The sequence below is a fragment of the Lodderomyces elongisporus genome, chromosome 6 (assembly GCF_030384665.1).
Source record: "Lodderomyces elongisporus chromosome 6, complete sequence".
In the NCBI taxonomy this organism is placed as follows: domain Eukaryota; kingdom Fungi; phylum Ascomycota; class Pichiomycetes; order Serinales; family Debaryomycetaceae; genus Lodderomyces; species Lodderomyces elongisporus.
The window spans coordinates 949,090-966,051 of NC_083678.1; the positions used below are offsets into that span (position 1 = coordinate 949,090).

Genomic DNA, 16,962 nt, shown 5'->3' on the forward strand with positions numbered 1-16,962 from the left:
TTCTTGATTTGCTCCAAACAATTGAAAATTACAGATCAACAACAATCCATTAAAGTTATTATAAACAACATGATTTTTTTTTCTGTCTCCTATCTAACTGGTTTGACGTACGCCGCTAACAATATCATCTACTCTCAACAACAATGCCGCACTCTCGATAGCTGTCTTGATTGACTGCTGTTTAATTACTTCTGGCTCCCAAATTCCATAATCCTCCATATTAACAACCTTGCCGTTTTCACCATCAATACCAAATGTGTATTCTCCTGAAGCTTGCTTTGCTCTCAATTGTGATAATACTTTAATTGGATTACCTCCGCAGTTTTGAATCAATGTTCTTGGTATAACTTCAAACGCATCAGCAACAGCTTGATATGGATACTGTTCTACTCCCTTAATGGTCTTGGCTTTCTCTGATAATCTAACACTGCATGCCATCTCGGTTGCACCACCACCGGGACTCAATGAAGGCTCAAACATGACATTTCTTGTTACAGCCATTGCATCATGCAAGTTCCTTTCAATCTCATTGAGTATATCCTTAGATGCACCTCTCAAAATAATAGTACATGCTTGTGGGTTTTTACACTTGTAGATGTATGAAAAGTATTCGTCACCTATCAACTCAACCTTAAATTCACCACATCTAGTGCCCACATCGGATTCTTTCAAATCCTCAACACGATTCACGATTGTGGCGCCTGTGGCTCTTGCAATCCTATTGTTATCGGTCTTTTTAACTCTTCGCAAAACTGAGACTCCGCCCTTTAAAAGGTAATGTTGTGCCAAGTCACTAACACCCTTTTCAGTAATGACCAAATCGGGCTTAAATTCCAAAAGCTGGTCGCATAATGCCTTAACTTGCTCTTCCTCAATTTGCAATATCCTGTTCCAATCATCTTCCTTTGTAATTTCAATGTTGGTTTGCGATTCACCCTTTTTATATTCAAGTGGACAATCCAACAAGATGACTCTAGGGTTTTCAATTAACCTCTTCATCTTTGGATGGACAACGTCTTTGTTCAACAAGATACCATCCAAAACTTCAGAGTCAGCAACTTCTCCACCTGGGATCTTCTCAATTCTGACATATCGCTTGACATCGATTTCTTTATGGTTGCCATTTTGAATCATAACGGTCCTCACTGCTTTCAAACTCAAGTTGCACATTTTTTCTGACCATTTATTGATGTATTTAGTACCAATGGAAGCTTGAATCAATTTGACCATGGCCTTGTCATTGTCAATGTCAACTGGTCTAGAAACTTCGTGAATGACTTCCAATGCATCCTTTAATGCTTGTTTAAGCGCTTTGATAATGATAACTGGGTGAATATTCTTTTCAATGTATGGAAAGGTTTGAGCCAAGATTTCTCCTGCCAAAATAATCACAGTTGTTGTACCATCTCCAACTTCCTCATCTTGGGTTCTGGAAAGCTCAATCATCGACTTTGCTGCAGGGTGAGACACATCAATCTCTCTCAAAATTGCATGTCCATCATTGGTCAAAACAATTCCGCCCATGGGATCCAATAACATCTTGAGCATTGCCTTAGGACCTAGACATGTTCTGATGATGTCTGCAACTGCCTTTGCAGCTGTTATGTTTGCAACTTGTGCTTGGCGTCCTGTTTGCCTTTGTGTTGAAGTGTTTAAATACACTACTGGTGCTTGCATGGTGTATTGTTCTGATGTAGGTCAAGCTAGATGAGATACGGGCAAAAAGTAATTTGGTGGAGTTTCTCTTAAGCTTGTAGTGGTTGTAGAAAAAGAAGTACACCTTGTTTTTTTTACAAGAGGGAGGGGGTGAGAGAACTTGTATGTTTTGGCGAGCGATGCTGATAATTTTTTGTTCCATTTTCTTCGATCTGAAAATTCGCGGAATCCGCGACATTTGCGGCGAAAAAAAGTCTCTAACGTTTTTCTGCTGTTTTTGGTTATTTTGTCTCATTTTCTTTTTGCTTTTCTACTAGTAATACAAGTTTAACTGTACTAAAAAAATCAAAAAGAAAAAAAGAGAGGTTATGTAATTTGACCGATTTAAACAAGAGATTCAACCAAAGAAAAACTAACGAAAAGGAAGAGAAAAAGAAAAAGAAAAAGAAACCGAAGTAAAATTCAACAGGAGTTTGAAAGGAATAATAACTTTTTTTTATCAAATTCTATACAGTTCTTATACTAGCAATGCTGGAAAAGAATTATGTTAATTTGCACTTTGCCACGCTTGATGATCTTAATGATATTGATGAAGGAATTGAGAATCTAATCTCCACTCAATCGTTGATTAAAGACGCAACACAGGAGATCATAAACCCAGATACATATGCTAGACGAAAACTGGCAAATGAAACCGATTCTGGAGCTAAAATTGAAGTAGATAATAACAAGGTAGCTGCTGCTGCTAGCAAAATTTTAGATACTTTATTACCTTTCTACAACTCGAATAATAATGATAACCAAAATTTACAAGCAATTGATAATCTCATTGAAGAATTTGGTCCTGTGCCCATATTGGTTGAATTAAAGGGTCAATTGGAGACCAAAATTGAAACAAAAGAAACAATGGAATTCTTGGTCAAATGCAAAAATGTAGAAGATCTATTAAGAACACCAGGTCTTTCTATAGATGATTTAATCAGGTTAGCAACAGATGTTGAGCAGTTGCAACAATCTGAACTTACCAAACAGCTAGACGACATAATTGTTGAACAAAAACGGCAATTTGCTACTCAATTGCGATCTTACCAACAACAGAGTAAATGGCTCAGTGATGAGAATATCTCAAGTAAAAACTTGACATCGTTGAGTCAAAGCTTTGACCAGTTGATACAGTTACAGTCTGTGAAAGATGCTCCAATTTACCCTGCAAGCTGGTGGGCGTTGGATATATTGCTTGAACCATTTATTACAAGATTCAACTATCACTTTGACACTCCAAATAAGGACACTAACAAGTTGTCCAAACCGGAGTGGGCATTTGCATATATTGAGAACTTTCTTGACGACAACCTACCATTGCTTCGACTCATTGTTGATGATGTATTTAAGTCACTAGGACGTATCGGCACATATGAGGTGATAACCGCATTGCTACAACCAATGAGAAAAAAGCTTGTGAAAATGGTAGGCGTCATTGACAAAAGCATAAGCACCAACAGTAGTAACAACAACGGCAACAGCAGCAGCAGCAACAGCAACAACAACGGTAGCAATAATAATAATAATAACACGGCAATTACCAAAGCATCAGAAAAATTTGGAAGGCTCCTTTCTCATCTAATCTTTGAAAGCTCGTCGTTTGATCAAAGATTGCGAAACAAGTACAAGTACAATCCTTTTATTAACAATTACCGTAATCCGATATTAGTTAGGTGGGCCGGTCTCACTGGAGATATACTCTTGGATGATAAACACCATACAGTAGAGCGCTGGCTCGACTTTGAGCGTGACTTGGCGTCAAAGAGATTCAAGAGAGAGATTCTAGATGCAAATGATGCATTTAAAATCGATTTTGATTATCAGAATAATCACATGGATCAGCTTACAAAAGATGTGTTGAAACCAACATACTCTGCGTATGGTGTGCTCAAATTGATTAGGAACCTTAACTCGCATTTTCAAACATTGACCATAGTCAAGTTTCAACTCCAATACGTATCCAAGATTCAATTGAAGCTTTTGGACTCTTATCTTGAGTCACTTAAACTGCAGTATAAAGATTATATTGACAAGTATAAACTCAAGAGTGTACTTAAAGTCATACCTGGTGCTATGGATGAAGAGATTGACAAAAAGGAGGGCAAAACCCAAGATCAGCATTTACAGTCTGGAGTTACAAAACTCACAGAGCTTTTTTGTTCTACAAAATTCATAATCAATGCTATGGAAAATTGGAATCATGAAATACATTTCACCAAGCTCTGGAAGATGTTTTTGAGCTTACAGTCAAATTCTAACAATGCGATTTCGACCAAAATAACAACAAAAAATGAAGGAATATTTGGTAATTTGATTGAACAATATGATGCTTTGTTGACGAAAATCACGCAGAGTTATATTGAGTTTTTCAGGTTTGAAATTAAAAGATTGTTAAAAAAATATGTCAACTCTAGTCAATGGGAAATAACGCTACTAAATAGCGATGAAAATGGGGAATTTTCAAGAGCACCTTCAGTCGATTTAAAGCCATTAATCAATGCTTTACCAATATATCTTGAAATAATCTCACGGTCTGTTTCACAAGTAGATTACTTTGCAGTGTCTGATAGTGCAGTTACAGTGTTGTGCGATATATTGTATGAATACATTCTTACAAACAACAAATTCACGAGAGCAGGAGTCGATCAATTGTTGGTAGATTTTGGGGATATTATAAGTTCGTTGCAAGTTTCACTTCAACTCAATACAAAGAGAAATAGTATTGTTAGCAGTTCTTTAAATACTGGAAGTACTGGAAGTTCTGGAAGTTCTGGAAGTTCTGGAAGTCGTGGGGGTCCTAAGGGTGTTTTGTCAGGTAATCAAGTACTACTTTTGCAACAACTGCAATTGCAGCTACTGCTGCTGCTGCTGCTGCTGCTGCTGCCTCCACTATCAAGCGATGGAAACAAGTCCTATGTCAAAGTTGTTCAGGCAATCGACCTTTTAGACTCAATTGATGTTGAAAGAGCCAAGCAGGTGAAGAATTTGAAAATTTACAATCACTTGCGGGATGATTATGCACACCACTTGGAGCAATTAACTGACTCTGAGATCAAGGATTTGCTCAGTAGATTAGTCTAAAGCTAAATGAAATGTTTCTCTTCTACTGTCAAAGTATAAGCTATATATTCAATGTGTAAAATTATTACTCTCCTATAATTTTTTTCTCTTTCTTTTTTGTTCTTAATCTTGTGCTTCAGCTCAATTTGCTTCCTTTGATATTGTGTCCTATATCTACTATCTGTTGGTAATATATTGCTACCGCATGAACGATGAAAGTTTCAATATGCCAACCAGATTGGAAAAATTATTCATCTTTCATGTACTTGTGGAAGTAGGGTTAGTAAGTCGTATGACAATATCATAATGTCCGAGAATTAAGTTGTTTAAATTTTAATATATAACAAGATAGTAACTCCTTGTGTATAACAAAAGGCGAGAATATACCAACATTTTGTTTTTTCATTTCTCAGTATATTTTTTTATTTACTTATTTATTTATTTTTTATTTATTTATTTATTTTTTTTATTTTTTTATTTATTTATTTATTTTTCTTTGAAGGTTTTGTTTACATTAAGAATCAGATTATAAACACTCTTCATCAATTTGAATCAAAATTAAAAAAACATTTGAAAACAGTAACACCGATACAAGAACCATCTTTTCCTCCCCAATGAGTTTAGTAAAAAAGAGGGTATGTCGATGCAATGAGCACTTGGATTACACGAAGATATCTTACTAACGTATTCCCCCCTTGGTGTTTTTTTTTTGCTACAGAAATTAATTGAAAATGAGCCATCAGAGAGTCATACCGCAAAGCGACAGGCAACTATTGTACCCGAAATTATTGCTAAAATATATAGTATAAGGAACCATCCAACATTGAGTATTCCGCATAAGCTGCGTGTCACCATTGGTCGAAGTAGCTCGTGTGACGTCCGAATCCAAGGATTAGACGTGTCGTCCAAACATTGTGAGATGAACTTGATTACACTACCGCAAAGTGATAGCCAAATGGAGTACTTGAATATTGTTGACTTGAGCTCGAATGGACTTTATATAAATGATGAGAAGTTAGGGAAAGGTTCGAAAGTGATTTTGAAAACAGGTGATAAGATTGCCTTTGCAAAAACGGGAGGAACATATATATTTCGATATATGGGAGACGATTTGCCTGAAGGTTCTCAAGTGAAGAAGCAAGCTTTTTTCGATGAGTACATCATTGGTAAGCAGTTGGGCTCCGGTCATTATGCTGTGGTTAAGGAGGCCAAGTCCAAAAGGACGGGCGAAATAGTAGCGGTCAAAGTCTTTCACCCCAACAAATCCTCATCTGGTTCTGGAACTCAGGATAAAAAATTGCAACAAGAGATGGATTTGCTCTTGTCGATCAATCATCCTAATATTGTACAATATCGTGGCCATTATATAGAACCAAACTCGAGTGGTTCGGTAAACACTTACTTGGTGTTGGAGAAGATGAATAGTGGAGAGTTGTTTCAACGAATAATCAACAAGACCAAGTTGGGTGTCAACGAGACCAGAGCAATTTTTAAACAACTACTATCAGGATTAAAATATCTACATGACCAGAATATTATTCATCGCGATATCAAGCCCGAAAATATCTTACTTGACGTTGTACTGCGTACAAACCCAGACCAAGAGCAATTGGGGCCCTGGGATGAAAATGAACTTGATGTTGTTGTTAAAATCGCTGATTTTGGGTTAGCAAAGTTCATTGGTGAGTTGAAATTTACAAATACTTTATGTGGAACACCGGCATATGTGGCGCCGGAGATCTTGAGATTAGAGCTGAAACGAAGTTACTCAACAAAAGTTGATCTTTGGTCCAGTGGTGTATTACTATACGTTTGCTTAAGTGGGTTTCCTCCTTTTAGTGACGAGCTTGCACCTCCAAACATGAAGGAGCAGATACTCGAGGGGAAGTATGCTTTTTACTCGCCCTTTTTTGATGACATTAGCGATACAGTCTTGGACTTGATCACCAATTTACTACGTGTTGATCCGGAAGAGAGGTTTAACATTGATGAAACATTGGGTCATGAGTGGTTTACCGAACTAGAATGAAGAGTATATGTGTGAAATTATAGTAGTAGTAGTTATATTAATAGTATTAAAAATAAATTGAGGGACTAATGAATATAAGTGGCACACGCCATTAATGAAGCAGATCTCAGCCTAAAGCTCTTGATTGTAAAACCAATGTAAATTGATTAATTCGACTGATGCAAGTGTAGAGTGCATATGGGAAGGTGAGAGGGGTTGAGCCAGGGGAGGGGGAGGGGGGAGGTCGAAGGATAGAACAGAAAGCAAGAGAAATTGTATAAAGTCGTTTATTGCGACCAATTGTTTGGAAAAAGTGCGCGCGTGCGCACACTAAACAACAATACTTCATATTACACTAAAGTTGTCACCATATGTCGGAAATTAACTAAAGTCCAACGCACCAAAACTATTTTATCAAGTTTTCCACAACCACCAAACACAATTACCAACACAGCCTCTATCACTATTTCCTTTTATTAATTGGATTTCTATAAAATGAAGGTCTTTGTTGCACTTTTATTTGCATTTTTATGCAGCATTGCTCATTGCGGTCTCACCAATGAACAACTCTTACGTACAGTGAAATCATCAAAGAGAAAAATCCTTCCATTGAACGATGAAAACTTTGAAAATATCCTTAACGGGAAAAGAGACTACCACATTATAGCATTCTTTACTTCAGAAGCTCCTCAGATTAATTGTGTATTGTGTAAAGACATTGCTCCAGAGTATGAGCTTGTTGCGCAGTCGTGGTTCCAGGACCATCCCAATGGTATTATTGAAGCAGAGGAGGAGGAAAATCAGAACGATGAAGAAGGATTGGCCAAAGCACCCTTGAAAAACGTTTACTTTTTCAAGTCAGAGTTTGTTGAATCAAGAAAACTTTTCTCGTTATTTCAGTTAAACAATATCCCCAAAATCTTTTATTTCAAGCCTACAGAGGCCCTTGGTCCAAACAATTTCCTTAAAGAAAGACAAGAATATCAGTTTTTCCAAGGTGATCAAAAGAGTCTTATGATGAGTTGGTTGCAGGAGTTGACTGGTCACAAATTCAATGTCTATATACCTATCAACAGGACCAAATTGTTTCTCAATATCTTTGTTGGTTTTACCGGTACACTCTTGGCCAAGAGATTCCGCAAACAGATTGGAAATGTGTTGTTATCAAAGATTGCATGGGTTGTGTTTTCCTTAGTGGCTGTGCTATTATTCACCACTGGGTTCATGTTCAACAAGATCAGACTGACACCATATGTCATTGAACACCCCGATGGCAGGACAGAGTACTTTATGCCTGGACAACAAACACAATTAGGAGTCGAGACTCAGATCATGTCATTTGTTTATGGACTTTTGAGTATCCTTGTCATTGTTTTGATCAAAAGAGCACCCGAAATAAAGACCCCTTCAGTTAACTTGGTATTGGTGGTTATTGTTAGTGCGCTAATATTTGCATTGTTTAGTTTTCTTTTGTCGATATTTGGATTAAAAGCAGGAGGATTCCCATATAGATTTATCAAGTTCTTTTAATCAAAAAAAAAAAAAAATTGAAATTGAAAAGAAAGGAAAAGAAAGGAAAAGGCAAAAAAGACAGAAAAGAAACAGTATAGCTTATAGAGATAGAACTGCTAGATGGATTGAAAAAAAAAATTAAAAAAAAAAAATTAAAACAAGCTAAGGCAAAAGCAAAAGTAAAATTAAAAAACACAAGTTCGAATACTTGATTTTTTACTTGAGTTTGTCGAGCCTCGAATCAATCTTGTCTAGTTGTCTTAATATATGAGACAACCTTTTTGATAGCTCTTTCACTTTACTTGTTTGCTGTAGAAATTGTTTTTCATCAATGATATTTGCATCGACTAGCTCTTTGAAATTGTTTAATCGATCTTCAATGATTTTCAACCTCGTCAAAAGTATAACTTGAGACTGGCTCAACAGTTCGAAGTTATCATTTAGGCTATCTAATGGGCCACTCAAAAGCGAATGTGCTGCCAATTCAACAGGGTGCAAGTCGTTGATTGAATCATTTGTAGATTTTCCCATGAGTGTACTCGTTAGTATCTAAAGTAGTTTGGCCTTAATGATAGGTTTGTTCCAGATCAAACAGTTAAGGTAGTAAGAACAACAATAGTATCTGCAATGTGAAAACGAGAATAGTATCTGCAATTATATAAGCACACGAGTAGTATAATCATATATATTCATATATATATATGTATATATAAATATATATCTGACAGTAACCAAGTCTGGGTAACCGATTCATTCAGTGTTTCAAATTTGGTATCAGTTTAAGATTTACTCCTTTTGCTAACGCGCACACGAAATGAAATGAAATAAAAATAATAAAAAAATAAAAATAAAAGGAAAAGAAAAGCAACATCAATGACAGCTCTTGAGGCATGTGATTTAGACAATTTTTTTTTAACCCCAGATGCTTCAGAGCCAACTTTTTATATATGCAATCGAAATGTAGAGTTCCCACAACCCAACATCTCTTCTTTAACAATAGAGCAGCATCCAGCTATATCATATTATCTATTTACATAAATCTATATATCTATCTATATATATATATATATATATATATTTATATCTATGTGTATATAAATAGGTTAAGTTTGGGCACTATGACTAGCACTGGTTCTTTGAAGCAAAACCCACTCATCAATATCCCGCTTGCCATGACACAGGAACAGTTGGATGGCATGACACACAAAATTCTATATAGACAACTCAAATCAGTCAAGGCTGGGCAAATAGAACGGTTCAAGATTGACTTTTCACCACATGCTGAAGGCGATGAAATAGTGATGCCTCCCACATTATGGGTAAAGATCAAGAATACTGAACCGGTGTCGAAACGGGCAATCTATCTTGGTATGTTATAGACGCAATTCTTATTGTTTTTGTTTGTTTTTTGTTTTTTTGAATTTTTCAAATTCTTTTGAAAAAAATGGGAAAAAGACAGAGCCAGAAACTTATAGTAGCAAGGACTAACAAGTAAAATTTTTTTTTCTGATTGATATAGCTGGACCATATATTCTATACGTTGATTGTCGACTGCTGGACTATGACCCCAATGTCAAGTATTTCGTCACGGCTGATCAGCCTGTATTTGAGCCACAGTTGATGGCTGGTCAGTCTTTCTATATCCAATTACAATGCCACACGTTGAAAAAGAGTTACTCTTGGATTGTTGATGTTGTTTCCCAAATCATTTTCAACAACACAATCACTATAAACTTTGAAATCACCATTGGCACGTCGAAACAGGTCTTGCATGATGCAACTGTGAATAGAGACCAAATCGTTAATGCCGATAAGATTGGTACATTCCATCCCTTACTTCAAGTCACTGAGTGGGATACTAAGGACTTGTGGAACTTGCCTGTACCACTGCCGAATCGACCTAAACATCTTGTGATTTTGACGCATGGCTTGCATTCAAATGCAAGTGCAGATATGCTATACTTAAAAGAACAAATTGATGCAATTACAAATTCGCATGGAGAATACGTTGAAGAAGAGGTTGTTGTTAAGGCATTTTTTGGAAATATTGGCAAGACTGAGCGGGGTATCAAATATTTGGGAAGCAGGGTTGCTGAGTATATTGTACGCTTAGTCACACAAGACGAGTCCCTTAATAATGGGCAAGTTACGAAAATCTCGTTTGTGGGCCATTCATTAGGAGGCTGCGTTCAAACATTTGCTATTGCGTACCTTCGTCTGAACTTCCCCTGGTTTTTTGAAAAGATCAAACCTATCAATTTTGTAGCCATTGCGTCGCCGTTATTAGGGGTAGCTAACGAAAATCCACTTTATGTGCAAATGGTGTTGAGTGCAGGTTTTGTTGGTAAAACAGGGCAAGAGTTGGGTTTGAAAGTGCTTGAAAACAATTCAAAACCGTTATTGTTGCTCTTGCCAACTGGTTTAACCCATAAGACATTAAAACAATTTAAAAGACGTACGCTTTATGCTAACGCAATCAACGATGGAATAACTCCATTGAGGACATCTACATTGTTATATCTTGACTATAAAGGTATTTCAGCATTGATCAATAACGTTGATAGCAATAATGGCGATGATAAAGACTATGCCAAGATTGATCATACCAACAAGGGTAAAGAAGGAGGTGTAGTATCTATGGATAAAACTGAAAAAGTTCCGCGATCTGCGCAGGAGAATAATGGATTTCTGCCGATACAAACTTTTTTATCATTTTTCATGCCTCAAAAGCAGAATAGTGAAAGTCTGCTGCCGTACAAGAATTTTCAAACACAAGTGGGAGGAAATAAGCAAAGTGAAGGTAAAAATCAAGATGAAGATCATGGTGATGATAAAGACAATGAGCGTGCAGAAAAGACAGATTTCAAGGCAATCCCCAATGCTACATTTTTGGACAGTGCTGCTGCATTGATCTTGCCACCAATGCCGTCGATCAAGTACATTGTTGATCCAACCTCACGAGATAATGTGATAATCCACGACAAAGTGTACTATGAGCAAGACTTGCCCAAGAGGCGTAGTCCAGGCCAAACAGATGCAAGAGGCAAAGAAGGTGGTGCGTCAACGTCAATGTCAATGTCAACGTCAACTTCAAATTCAATGCCAATGTCAACGTCATCATCATCATCATCGTCATCGTCCATAAGGCGCAAGATTATTGAGAAAATGGATCTTAACAATATTGAAGCCACAGAGGAGGAGATTGCTCGAGAATATCACAAGAATATGGGGTGGAGGAAAGTTGTTGTTAAATTAAAGCCTGATGCGCATAATAATATTATTGTGCGCAGGAGATTCGCTAATGCCTATGGCTGGCCAGTAATCCAGCATCTCGTTGAGGCGCATTTTGGCAAAGAGGCAAGAAAAGAGGAAATTGAAGATGAAAAAGGGGAAGTTGCCGATGAAAAGAGCATATCTGCCATAAATAGTCTTGACTCGTTAGATGAGGATCTTGGCTTAACAAAGCTTATCTCTAGGGATATCATTACAAAAGAAAACGAAAAGATTGATGAGAGTACAAACTCAGAAGAGCAATTGTGGATTAATTCCAAGGATAATGCCGAAAGCGTGTTTGCTTTGGGTGTTACAGGTTTGATTGGTGAAGTCACTGATCGTGTTGGTGATTTTGGTAATCAATTATACAATATGAATTTCAATCCTTCCTTGTTTCCTTTACTTGGACAAATTTCGTTACCTGCAGTTTTGACGTCGACGTCGGCGTCGACTCGAGATGATGGTACTGAGGAAGGAGCAAAGAATAAAGGTAAAGGTGAAGGTCTGCTGAAGAGTATGGAAACGGGAGTGAAAAGCTCTGATTCCAAAGAGCAGACAGCTGATGATGGGGAACAAGACTTGGGAGGAGCATCCAACGGTGTCATGAACTCATTCCTATGAGTAGGAGTACTAGTAGCAGTAGCATTGTGGCAAGGTAAATAATAGTATATAGATTTAAAGTTAGATTTAGAATTCCAACTTTTATTTGTAACAAGAACTGAAATTTGTAAGATGTGAAACTGTGGGGGGGGGGGGGGGGATAAAATATAGATTTAGATGACCCAGGTATAGGTAATCACCTACTCTTTGTTCAACTTACTCTTCCATTTCAGCATCTTCTTGTACACCTTCCTCCTCTTCTTCTTCCTCCTCCTCCTCTTCTTCTTCAACTGGGAATAGTTGTCTTATTTTTGCTATGATCTCTTCGCATCCTTCTTCGCCAAATCTCTCTTCGCACTCCTCTACCAATGTGGTCAATATTACCAATTCTCTGGGTAAGTAGTTCATGATTTGCAATTTCTCAACTTTCATCAATTCATACTTGTTCAAGAATTGCATTAGTTCTTTGAATTTAGTGTTTGTCATTGCATTGTCTGGTGTGGCACTTGCATTGTTGATGTTGCTGCTATTGTTTTTCATCATCAATAATACATCCCTGGTGATGATTTCGAGATCAATACCGCATTCGGTGAATCTAGGTTTCTGTTTCACGTTTCTCTTGTTATTTGTCCCATTTCTACTGGCAGCATCAGTTTGGTGGTTTTGCTGTGCTTGCAGTTCTGTATCTTGTTCCGTTTCGTCACCGGGAAAAGACCAGTTGTATTTGCGTTTGATGTTTTTGAGGTGTTGTTCAACTTCAAAGTTGGAGAGAAAGGAGTCTCGTTCTTGAAGTATCTGCATTATAAGTTTTGAATTTGTGTGTTTGGGTTAATATATGGGTGTGTGCATCTAATATGAGTTGAGCAGAGGGAAAGGGGGGGTGGACAGGAATTAGGCTGGTGACTAAACTCAACTCAATATAAAGGAAGTATTTAAATAAAATTATGGCGATGAGACACTCAAATAAACGCATCTTTCACAAGCCGCACAAGTTACCTGAAAATGGAAATAATAAAAAAAAAGAGATGAAAATGGTCACGTGAGACTAACTAAACAACAAAAGATATATATATATATATATATAAAATGAAATAATAGATGTGAAAGAAGGTTGTATGTGTATATACTATTGCTGTTTACTGTTTAAAGAGTTACAAATGAAGATCAATGCTTTTTGCAGCAGCAACACTTTTTTTTTTTACTTGCGCCTTGTAATTTTGGCTTTAGTTCAAGCTAAAATTTTCAACATTACTTAGCTTTAATCAATAGTAATTTTTGATGAAGAGAATACTACAATCAATAGAATAAAACCATAACAAAAATCTACGTGGTAAAGTCAACTGGTGGGAAAGCTTACAAACTCACAAATTCTCTAGCCACAGTTTGAGAGCAGAATGTGGTCTTTGTAACAAATGGGACAATCCTCAATTCCTCTGTTTCTTGACGATGGATTTTATCTTTGCTTCAACGACGATCAGTTTTCTTTACTTTTTTTCCTGTTCCTTTCTCTCTCTCTCTCTTTTTTAATAAACAAATAGAGAGGTAAAGAAAGAGGTAAAGAGGTAAAGAGAAAGTGAGGAAAAGAGAAGGTACTCAAAGTCGTGTATTTGAACCAAAACAATTGTAGAATCATACAAATAAGCATCTAAGGGTGTACCTGCATATGGTACTATTTTTTTTTTTTTTTTCTTAATTCTGAAAAAAAAAACTAAAGGGGAAGGAGAGGAAAGGGGTGGTTGGAAAGGGAGATAAAAGAAGGAATGGGAAATTTGAGTTTGTGGTGGTAGTAGTTTTAGTATTAGTATTAGTGTAGGTATTATCGGTTCAACGAAAGAAAAGTGAATGTATAGATGTGTAGATTTTGTAATGTGTAATAAGCTCACAATTGTATGAAAAACTGCAATTAATGCCTCTAGTTGTAGCATATAATGCACAGGACGCGTCAAAAACAAAATCAAACACAAATTATAATTAATAATTAGTAATAATAAAACAGCAAACTAACGAGGAAGCAGAAGAAAGAAAGAAAGAAAGAAAGAAAGAAAGAAAAACTCGACGCATTTTAGGCCGAAACAGGAGCAAAAGAGCTAAAAAGCAAAAGATCTTCGACTGAATAAGCACAGGAACTGAAAGAACTGAAAGAACTGAAAGAACTGGGCTGAGCTTGTCAGGGCAATGACAGGGCAATGACAGATCCAAATATTATCTTCCTCTCACCCCCCCCCCCCCACCCTTCTTAAACCTATTGTTTGTTTTTGTCTGTTTTTTGTACTTTGGTGATGTATTATAATGCAGACAAAATACAAAATACAAAATACTCAAAAAAAAACAGGGAATTGCTTGATTCAAAAAAGAACACAAAAAAAAAGAGGAAGCAAAAAGAAACAGAAGCAGAAGCGGAACAACAACAAGCGATCTGTCACTGTGAATAATCTTACCTCTCAAATTTCCCACCCTCAGTGACACTATCAAAATATACAACAAAAATTATAAACCATTAAAATATAAACGGCAACCATGAATGCTGGTACCAAAATAAAAAATAGGAAAAGAAATAATAGAGAAAATAGTCACTATAGTTTCTGACTATTCACTAATAGGTTTCTACTGGACATAAAAGATCTAAATTTTTAATATTAAAGGGAAAATTGAAGAAACAGCAACAAAAAATTCAAGAGATTATTAGTATAAGAATATAAGAACCCTGTTGTCTCACATACGTACCCTTGTTCATAATATATAAATATAAACATATTTCCCATCGTCTAATTTTAATAGAGGGTTTAAAACAATTTTTGCACAACCATTACTAAACAATAGCTTCATTTGCTTACCCTCCCCCCCCCCCCCACCTCCAGGTATTTCTAATTACTTGCTTATTTATAACTAACACAAGCTGTGCAAAGTAATAAAAGAAAATCTCGGTCCAATCTTGTTGCTACATTACAATTTAATTTTTTAAAAAATCTATTTTTTCAGTGATCTTTTTTTTTTAGGAGATACCAATACTAATGACTATGCTGTATGAGGTTGATTCCGACGCAGGGTCCTCAACACCCAATAGTGTTCAGAGCCATTACTCAACCAGCACATCAGCTTCCAACACGTCCAACACATATGCCAATAAGTCAAAGTACTTTCACCGCATCTCCGTCCCTCTTGGCAAGCATACAAGCCTCATGTTGGACAGCAATGACAATGTTGATGATATCGAAGAGGAAGAGGGAAATGACGAGACAGACTACGAATTGACTAGAAATGCAAGTTCAAGTGCGAGCGCAAGTGCAAGTGCAACTCCTGTAACTAATTCTGTATCGACATCAGAACACCACCAACATTCCCTCTTGGCCCAATTTGAACTCAATGAAATGATCCCATTCAACTTGTGTAAGCATCTATATGAAAAGTTACAACAGGAAATGCGTCTAGAAACACAACTACGTGGTGGACCCCAAGTAGATGAAGACCAAATTGATAAGTTATACTATCTACTCATCTCACTATGCTATATCAAGGCATTCAAACAAGTATATTCAACCATAAAACTAGAGCAGAACAAAATAGACTTGTTCAAAAGTGAGCAAAGTATCGACAAGGATGAAGAAAAAGTATGCATTTCAGACCTCAAGCTCATATCCCATCTACAAGTATATGTTCCAGAAAGAATAGATATGCTACTATGCGGATTGGGTAACCTTGTTACACCACACGGTAAAGTATGTCTACTATGGCCCAAGACTACACTATTAACCCTACTAGTCAATGCAATACACTATGGTTTATTGTACTTTAACGAAAAAATCATATCACGAAAACTACCAAACTTTGAATCTGGAATCAAAAACTTTAACAACAAAGAAAAAAGAAAGTCTGGAGATATGAAATTTACAAAAGAGTCTCGAGAATTGGGCAGCGATCATGGTAAAGGGGTGGCAACACAGCTTATATGGAGCGATTATGAAGGCTATGAAAAGTTTCAAACATATTGCTCTCGTTACTTGTCACAATTTGGTGATGTTGAACAAATGTGTCGACAAAACAACCAAAGTGAATTATACCAGTTTCACTTGACACACCCAGAGTACTCTTTAGTATACGAAGCAAGTCTATGTCTGTATTTGGAATGGAGCAAACGTATCAACAAGTACGACGAGTCAGATGTCATTGTTTCAGCCCTATCTATACTAGGTTTACAGTTTGTCACTATCCAATCGACAATTTTAAAGAATATGACTTTGAGGATTGTACAGGCATATACTAAATATGAAGCAGCTAAGTTTGAAAAAATTTGGAAGATGAAGAACACAAGAGGCACTGGAAAGGGCATGTTGGGCCAGTTGTGCAAAGAAGAAAAGGTTGAGAATGATCAAAGGTTGAGCATGGACTCAAAGAGTAGTGGCAATAACAACGACAACTTTGGCCAGCATTGTAGTAAATTGTGTGTTTCAGCTTTTCCATTTACCGGTATCAACAAGACATTTGGTAATATGTTGAAGCCAAGCAGACATTATGATATCGTTGACTCTGAAGCCGCATTGTTATTGTTCCAAGATATTATAAATCAAGGAGTATAGTTTTTTCTTAAACAAAAAAGTGTATAAAACGGGGCATATACAGGTATATGTCTTTTTACCTTTTTATTGTTTCTATTTTTCCTTTTTTTTTTATACTTTTTTACTTTTTTACTTTTTTCTTTTTTTTTTTTGGTTTTAGAGGATGGTGTGGGTATTGAAAATATTTATGTATTCTGTATATATTTATAGCAAAGTAGTAGATAAGTATATGCTGATTACTTATTGGCTTGACAACTT

The 16,962-nt window shown here is 36.5% G+C and overlaps 8 protein-coding genes across 8 annotated transcripts; 5 read left to right on the forward strand and 3 right to left on the reverse strand. All coding sequences in view use genetic code 12, as the record gives it.

The window, feature by feature from the left end:
* Positions 1 to 93: 93 nt before the first annotated feature.
* On the reverse strand, positions 94 to 1,677 carry CCT3 (T-complex protein 1 subunit gamma; the record flags this gene model as incomplete). Its single annotated transcript, XM_001524929.2, has 1 exon — positions 94 to 1,677. The coding sequence occupies one exon, from the start codon at positions 1,675 to 1,677 to the stop codon at positions 94 to 96; it is 1,584 nt and encodes a 527-aa protein (XP_001524979.1).
* A 507-nt stretch (positions 1,678 to 2,184) lies between these two features.
* PVL30_004832 (uncharacterized protein) lies at positions 2,185 to 4,779 on the forward strand (the record flags this gene model as incomplete). The annotated part of the gene is made up of 1 exon (XM_001524930.2): positions 2,185 to 4,779. One exon carries the CDS (start codon positions 2,185 to 2,187, stop codon positions 4,777 to 4,779), a length of 2,595 nt encoding a protein of 864 aa, XP_001524980.2.
* A 184-nt stretch (positions 4,780 to 4,963) lies between these two features.
* On the forward strand, positions 4,964 to 6,787 carry DUN1 (serine/threonine protein kinase; the record flags this gene model as incomplete). The annotated part of the gene is made up of 2 exons (XM_001524931.2): positions 4,964 to 5,020; positions 5,477 to 6,787. 2 exons carry the CDS (start codon positions 4,964 to 4,966, stop codon positions 6,785 to 6,787), a joined length of 1,368 nt encoding a protein of 455 aa, XP_001524981.2.
* Positions 6,788 to 7,261: 474 nt separating this feature from the next.
* OST3 (oligosaccharyl transferase subunit ost3/OST6) lies at positions 7,262 to 8,296 on the forward strand (the record flags this gene model as incomplete). Its single annotated transcript, XM_061119621.1, has 1 exon — positions 7,262 to 8,296. One exon carries the CDS (start codon positions 7,262 to 7,264, stop codon positions 8,294 to 8,296), a length of 1,035 nt encoding a protein of 344 aa, XP_060975604.1.
* Positions 8,297 to 8,494: 198 nt separating this feature from the next.
* PVL30_004835 (uncharacterized protein) lies at positions 8,495 to 8,809 on the reverse strand (the record flags this gene model as incomplete). The annotated part of the gene is made up of 1 exon (XM_061119622.1): positions 8,495 to 8,809. The coding sequence occupies one exon, from the start codon at positions 8,807 to 8,809 to the stop codon at positions 8,495 to 8,497; it is 315 nt and encodes a 104-aa protein (XP_060975605.1).
* Positions 8,810 to 9,396: 587 nt separating this feature from the next.
* Positions 9,397 to 12,172, forward strand: PVL30_004836 (uncharacterized protein; the record flags this gene model as incomplete). The annotated part of the gene is made up of 2 exons (XM_001524932.2): positions 9,397 to 9,646; positions 9,798 to 12,172. The coding sequence occupies 2 exons, from the start codon at positions 9,397 to 9,399 to the stop codon at positions 12,170 to 12,172; spliced, it is 2,625 nt and encodes an 874-aa protein (XP_001524982.2).
* Positions 12,173 to 12,367: 195 nt separating this feature from the next.
* Positions 12,368 to 12,952, reverse strand: PVL30_004837 (uncharacterized protein; the record flags this gene model as incomplete). Its single annotated transcript, XM_001524934.2, has 1 exon — positions 12,368 to 12,952. The coding sequence occupies one exon, from the start codon at positions 12,950 to 12,952 to the stop codon at positions 12,368 to 12,370; it is 585 nt and encodes a 194-aa protein (XP_001524984.2).
* Positions 12,953 to 15,162: 2,210 nt separating this feature from the next.
* Positions 15,163 to 16,725, forward strand: PVL30_004838 (uncharacterized protein; the record flags this gene model as incomplete). The annotated part of the gene is made up of 1 exon (XM_001524935.2): positions 15,163 to 16,725. The coding sequence occupies one exon, from the start codon at positions 15,163 to 15,165 to the stop codon at positions 16,723 to 16,725; it is 1,563 nt and encodes a 520-aa protein (XP_001524985.2).
* Positions 16,726 to 16,962: the final 237 nt, after the last annotated feature.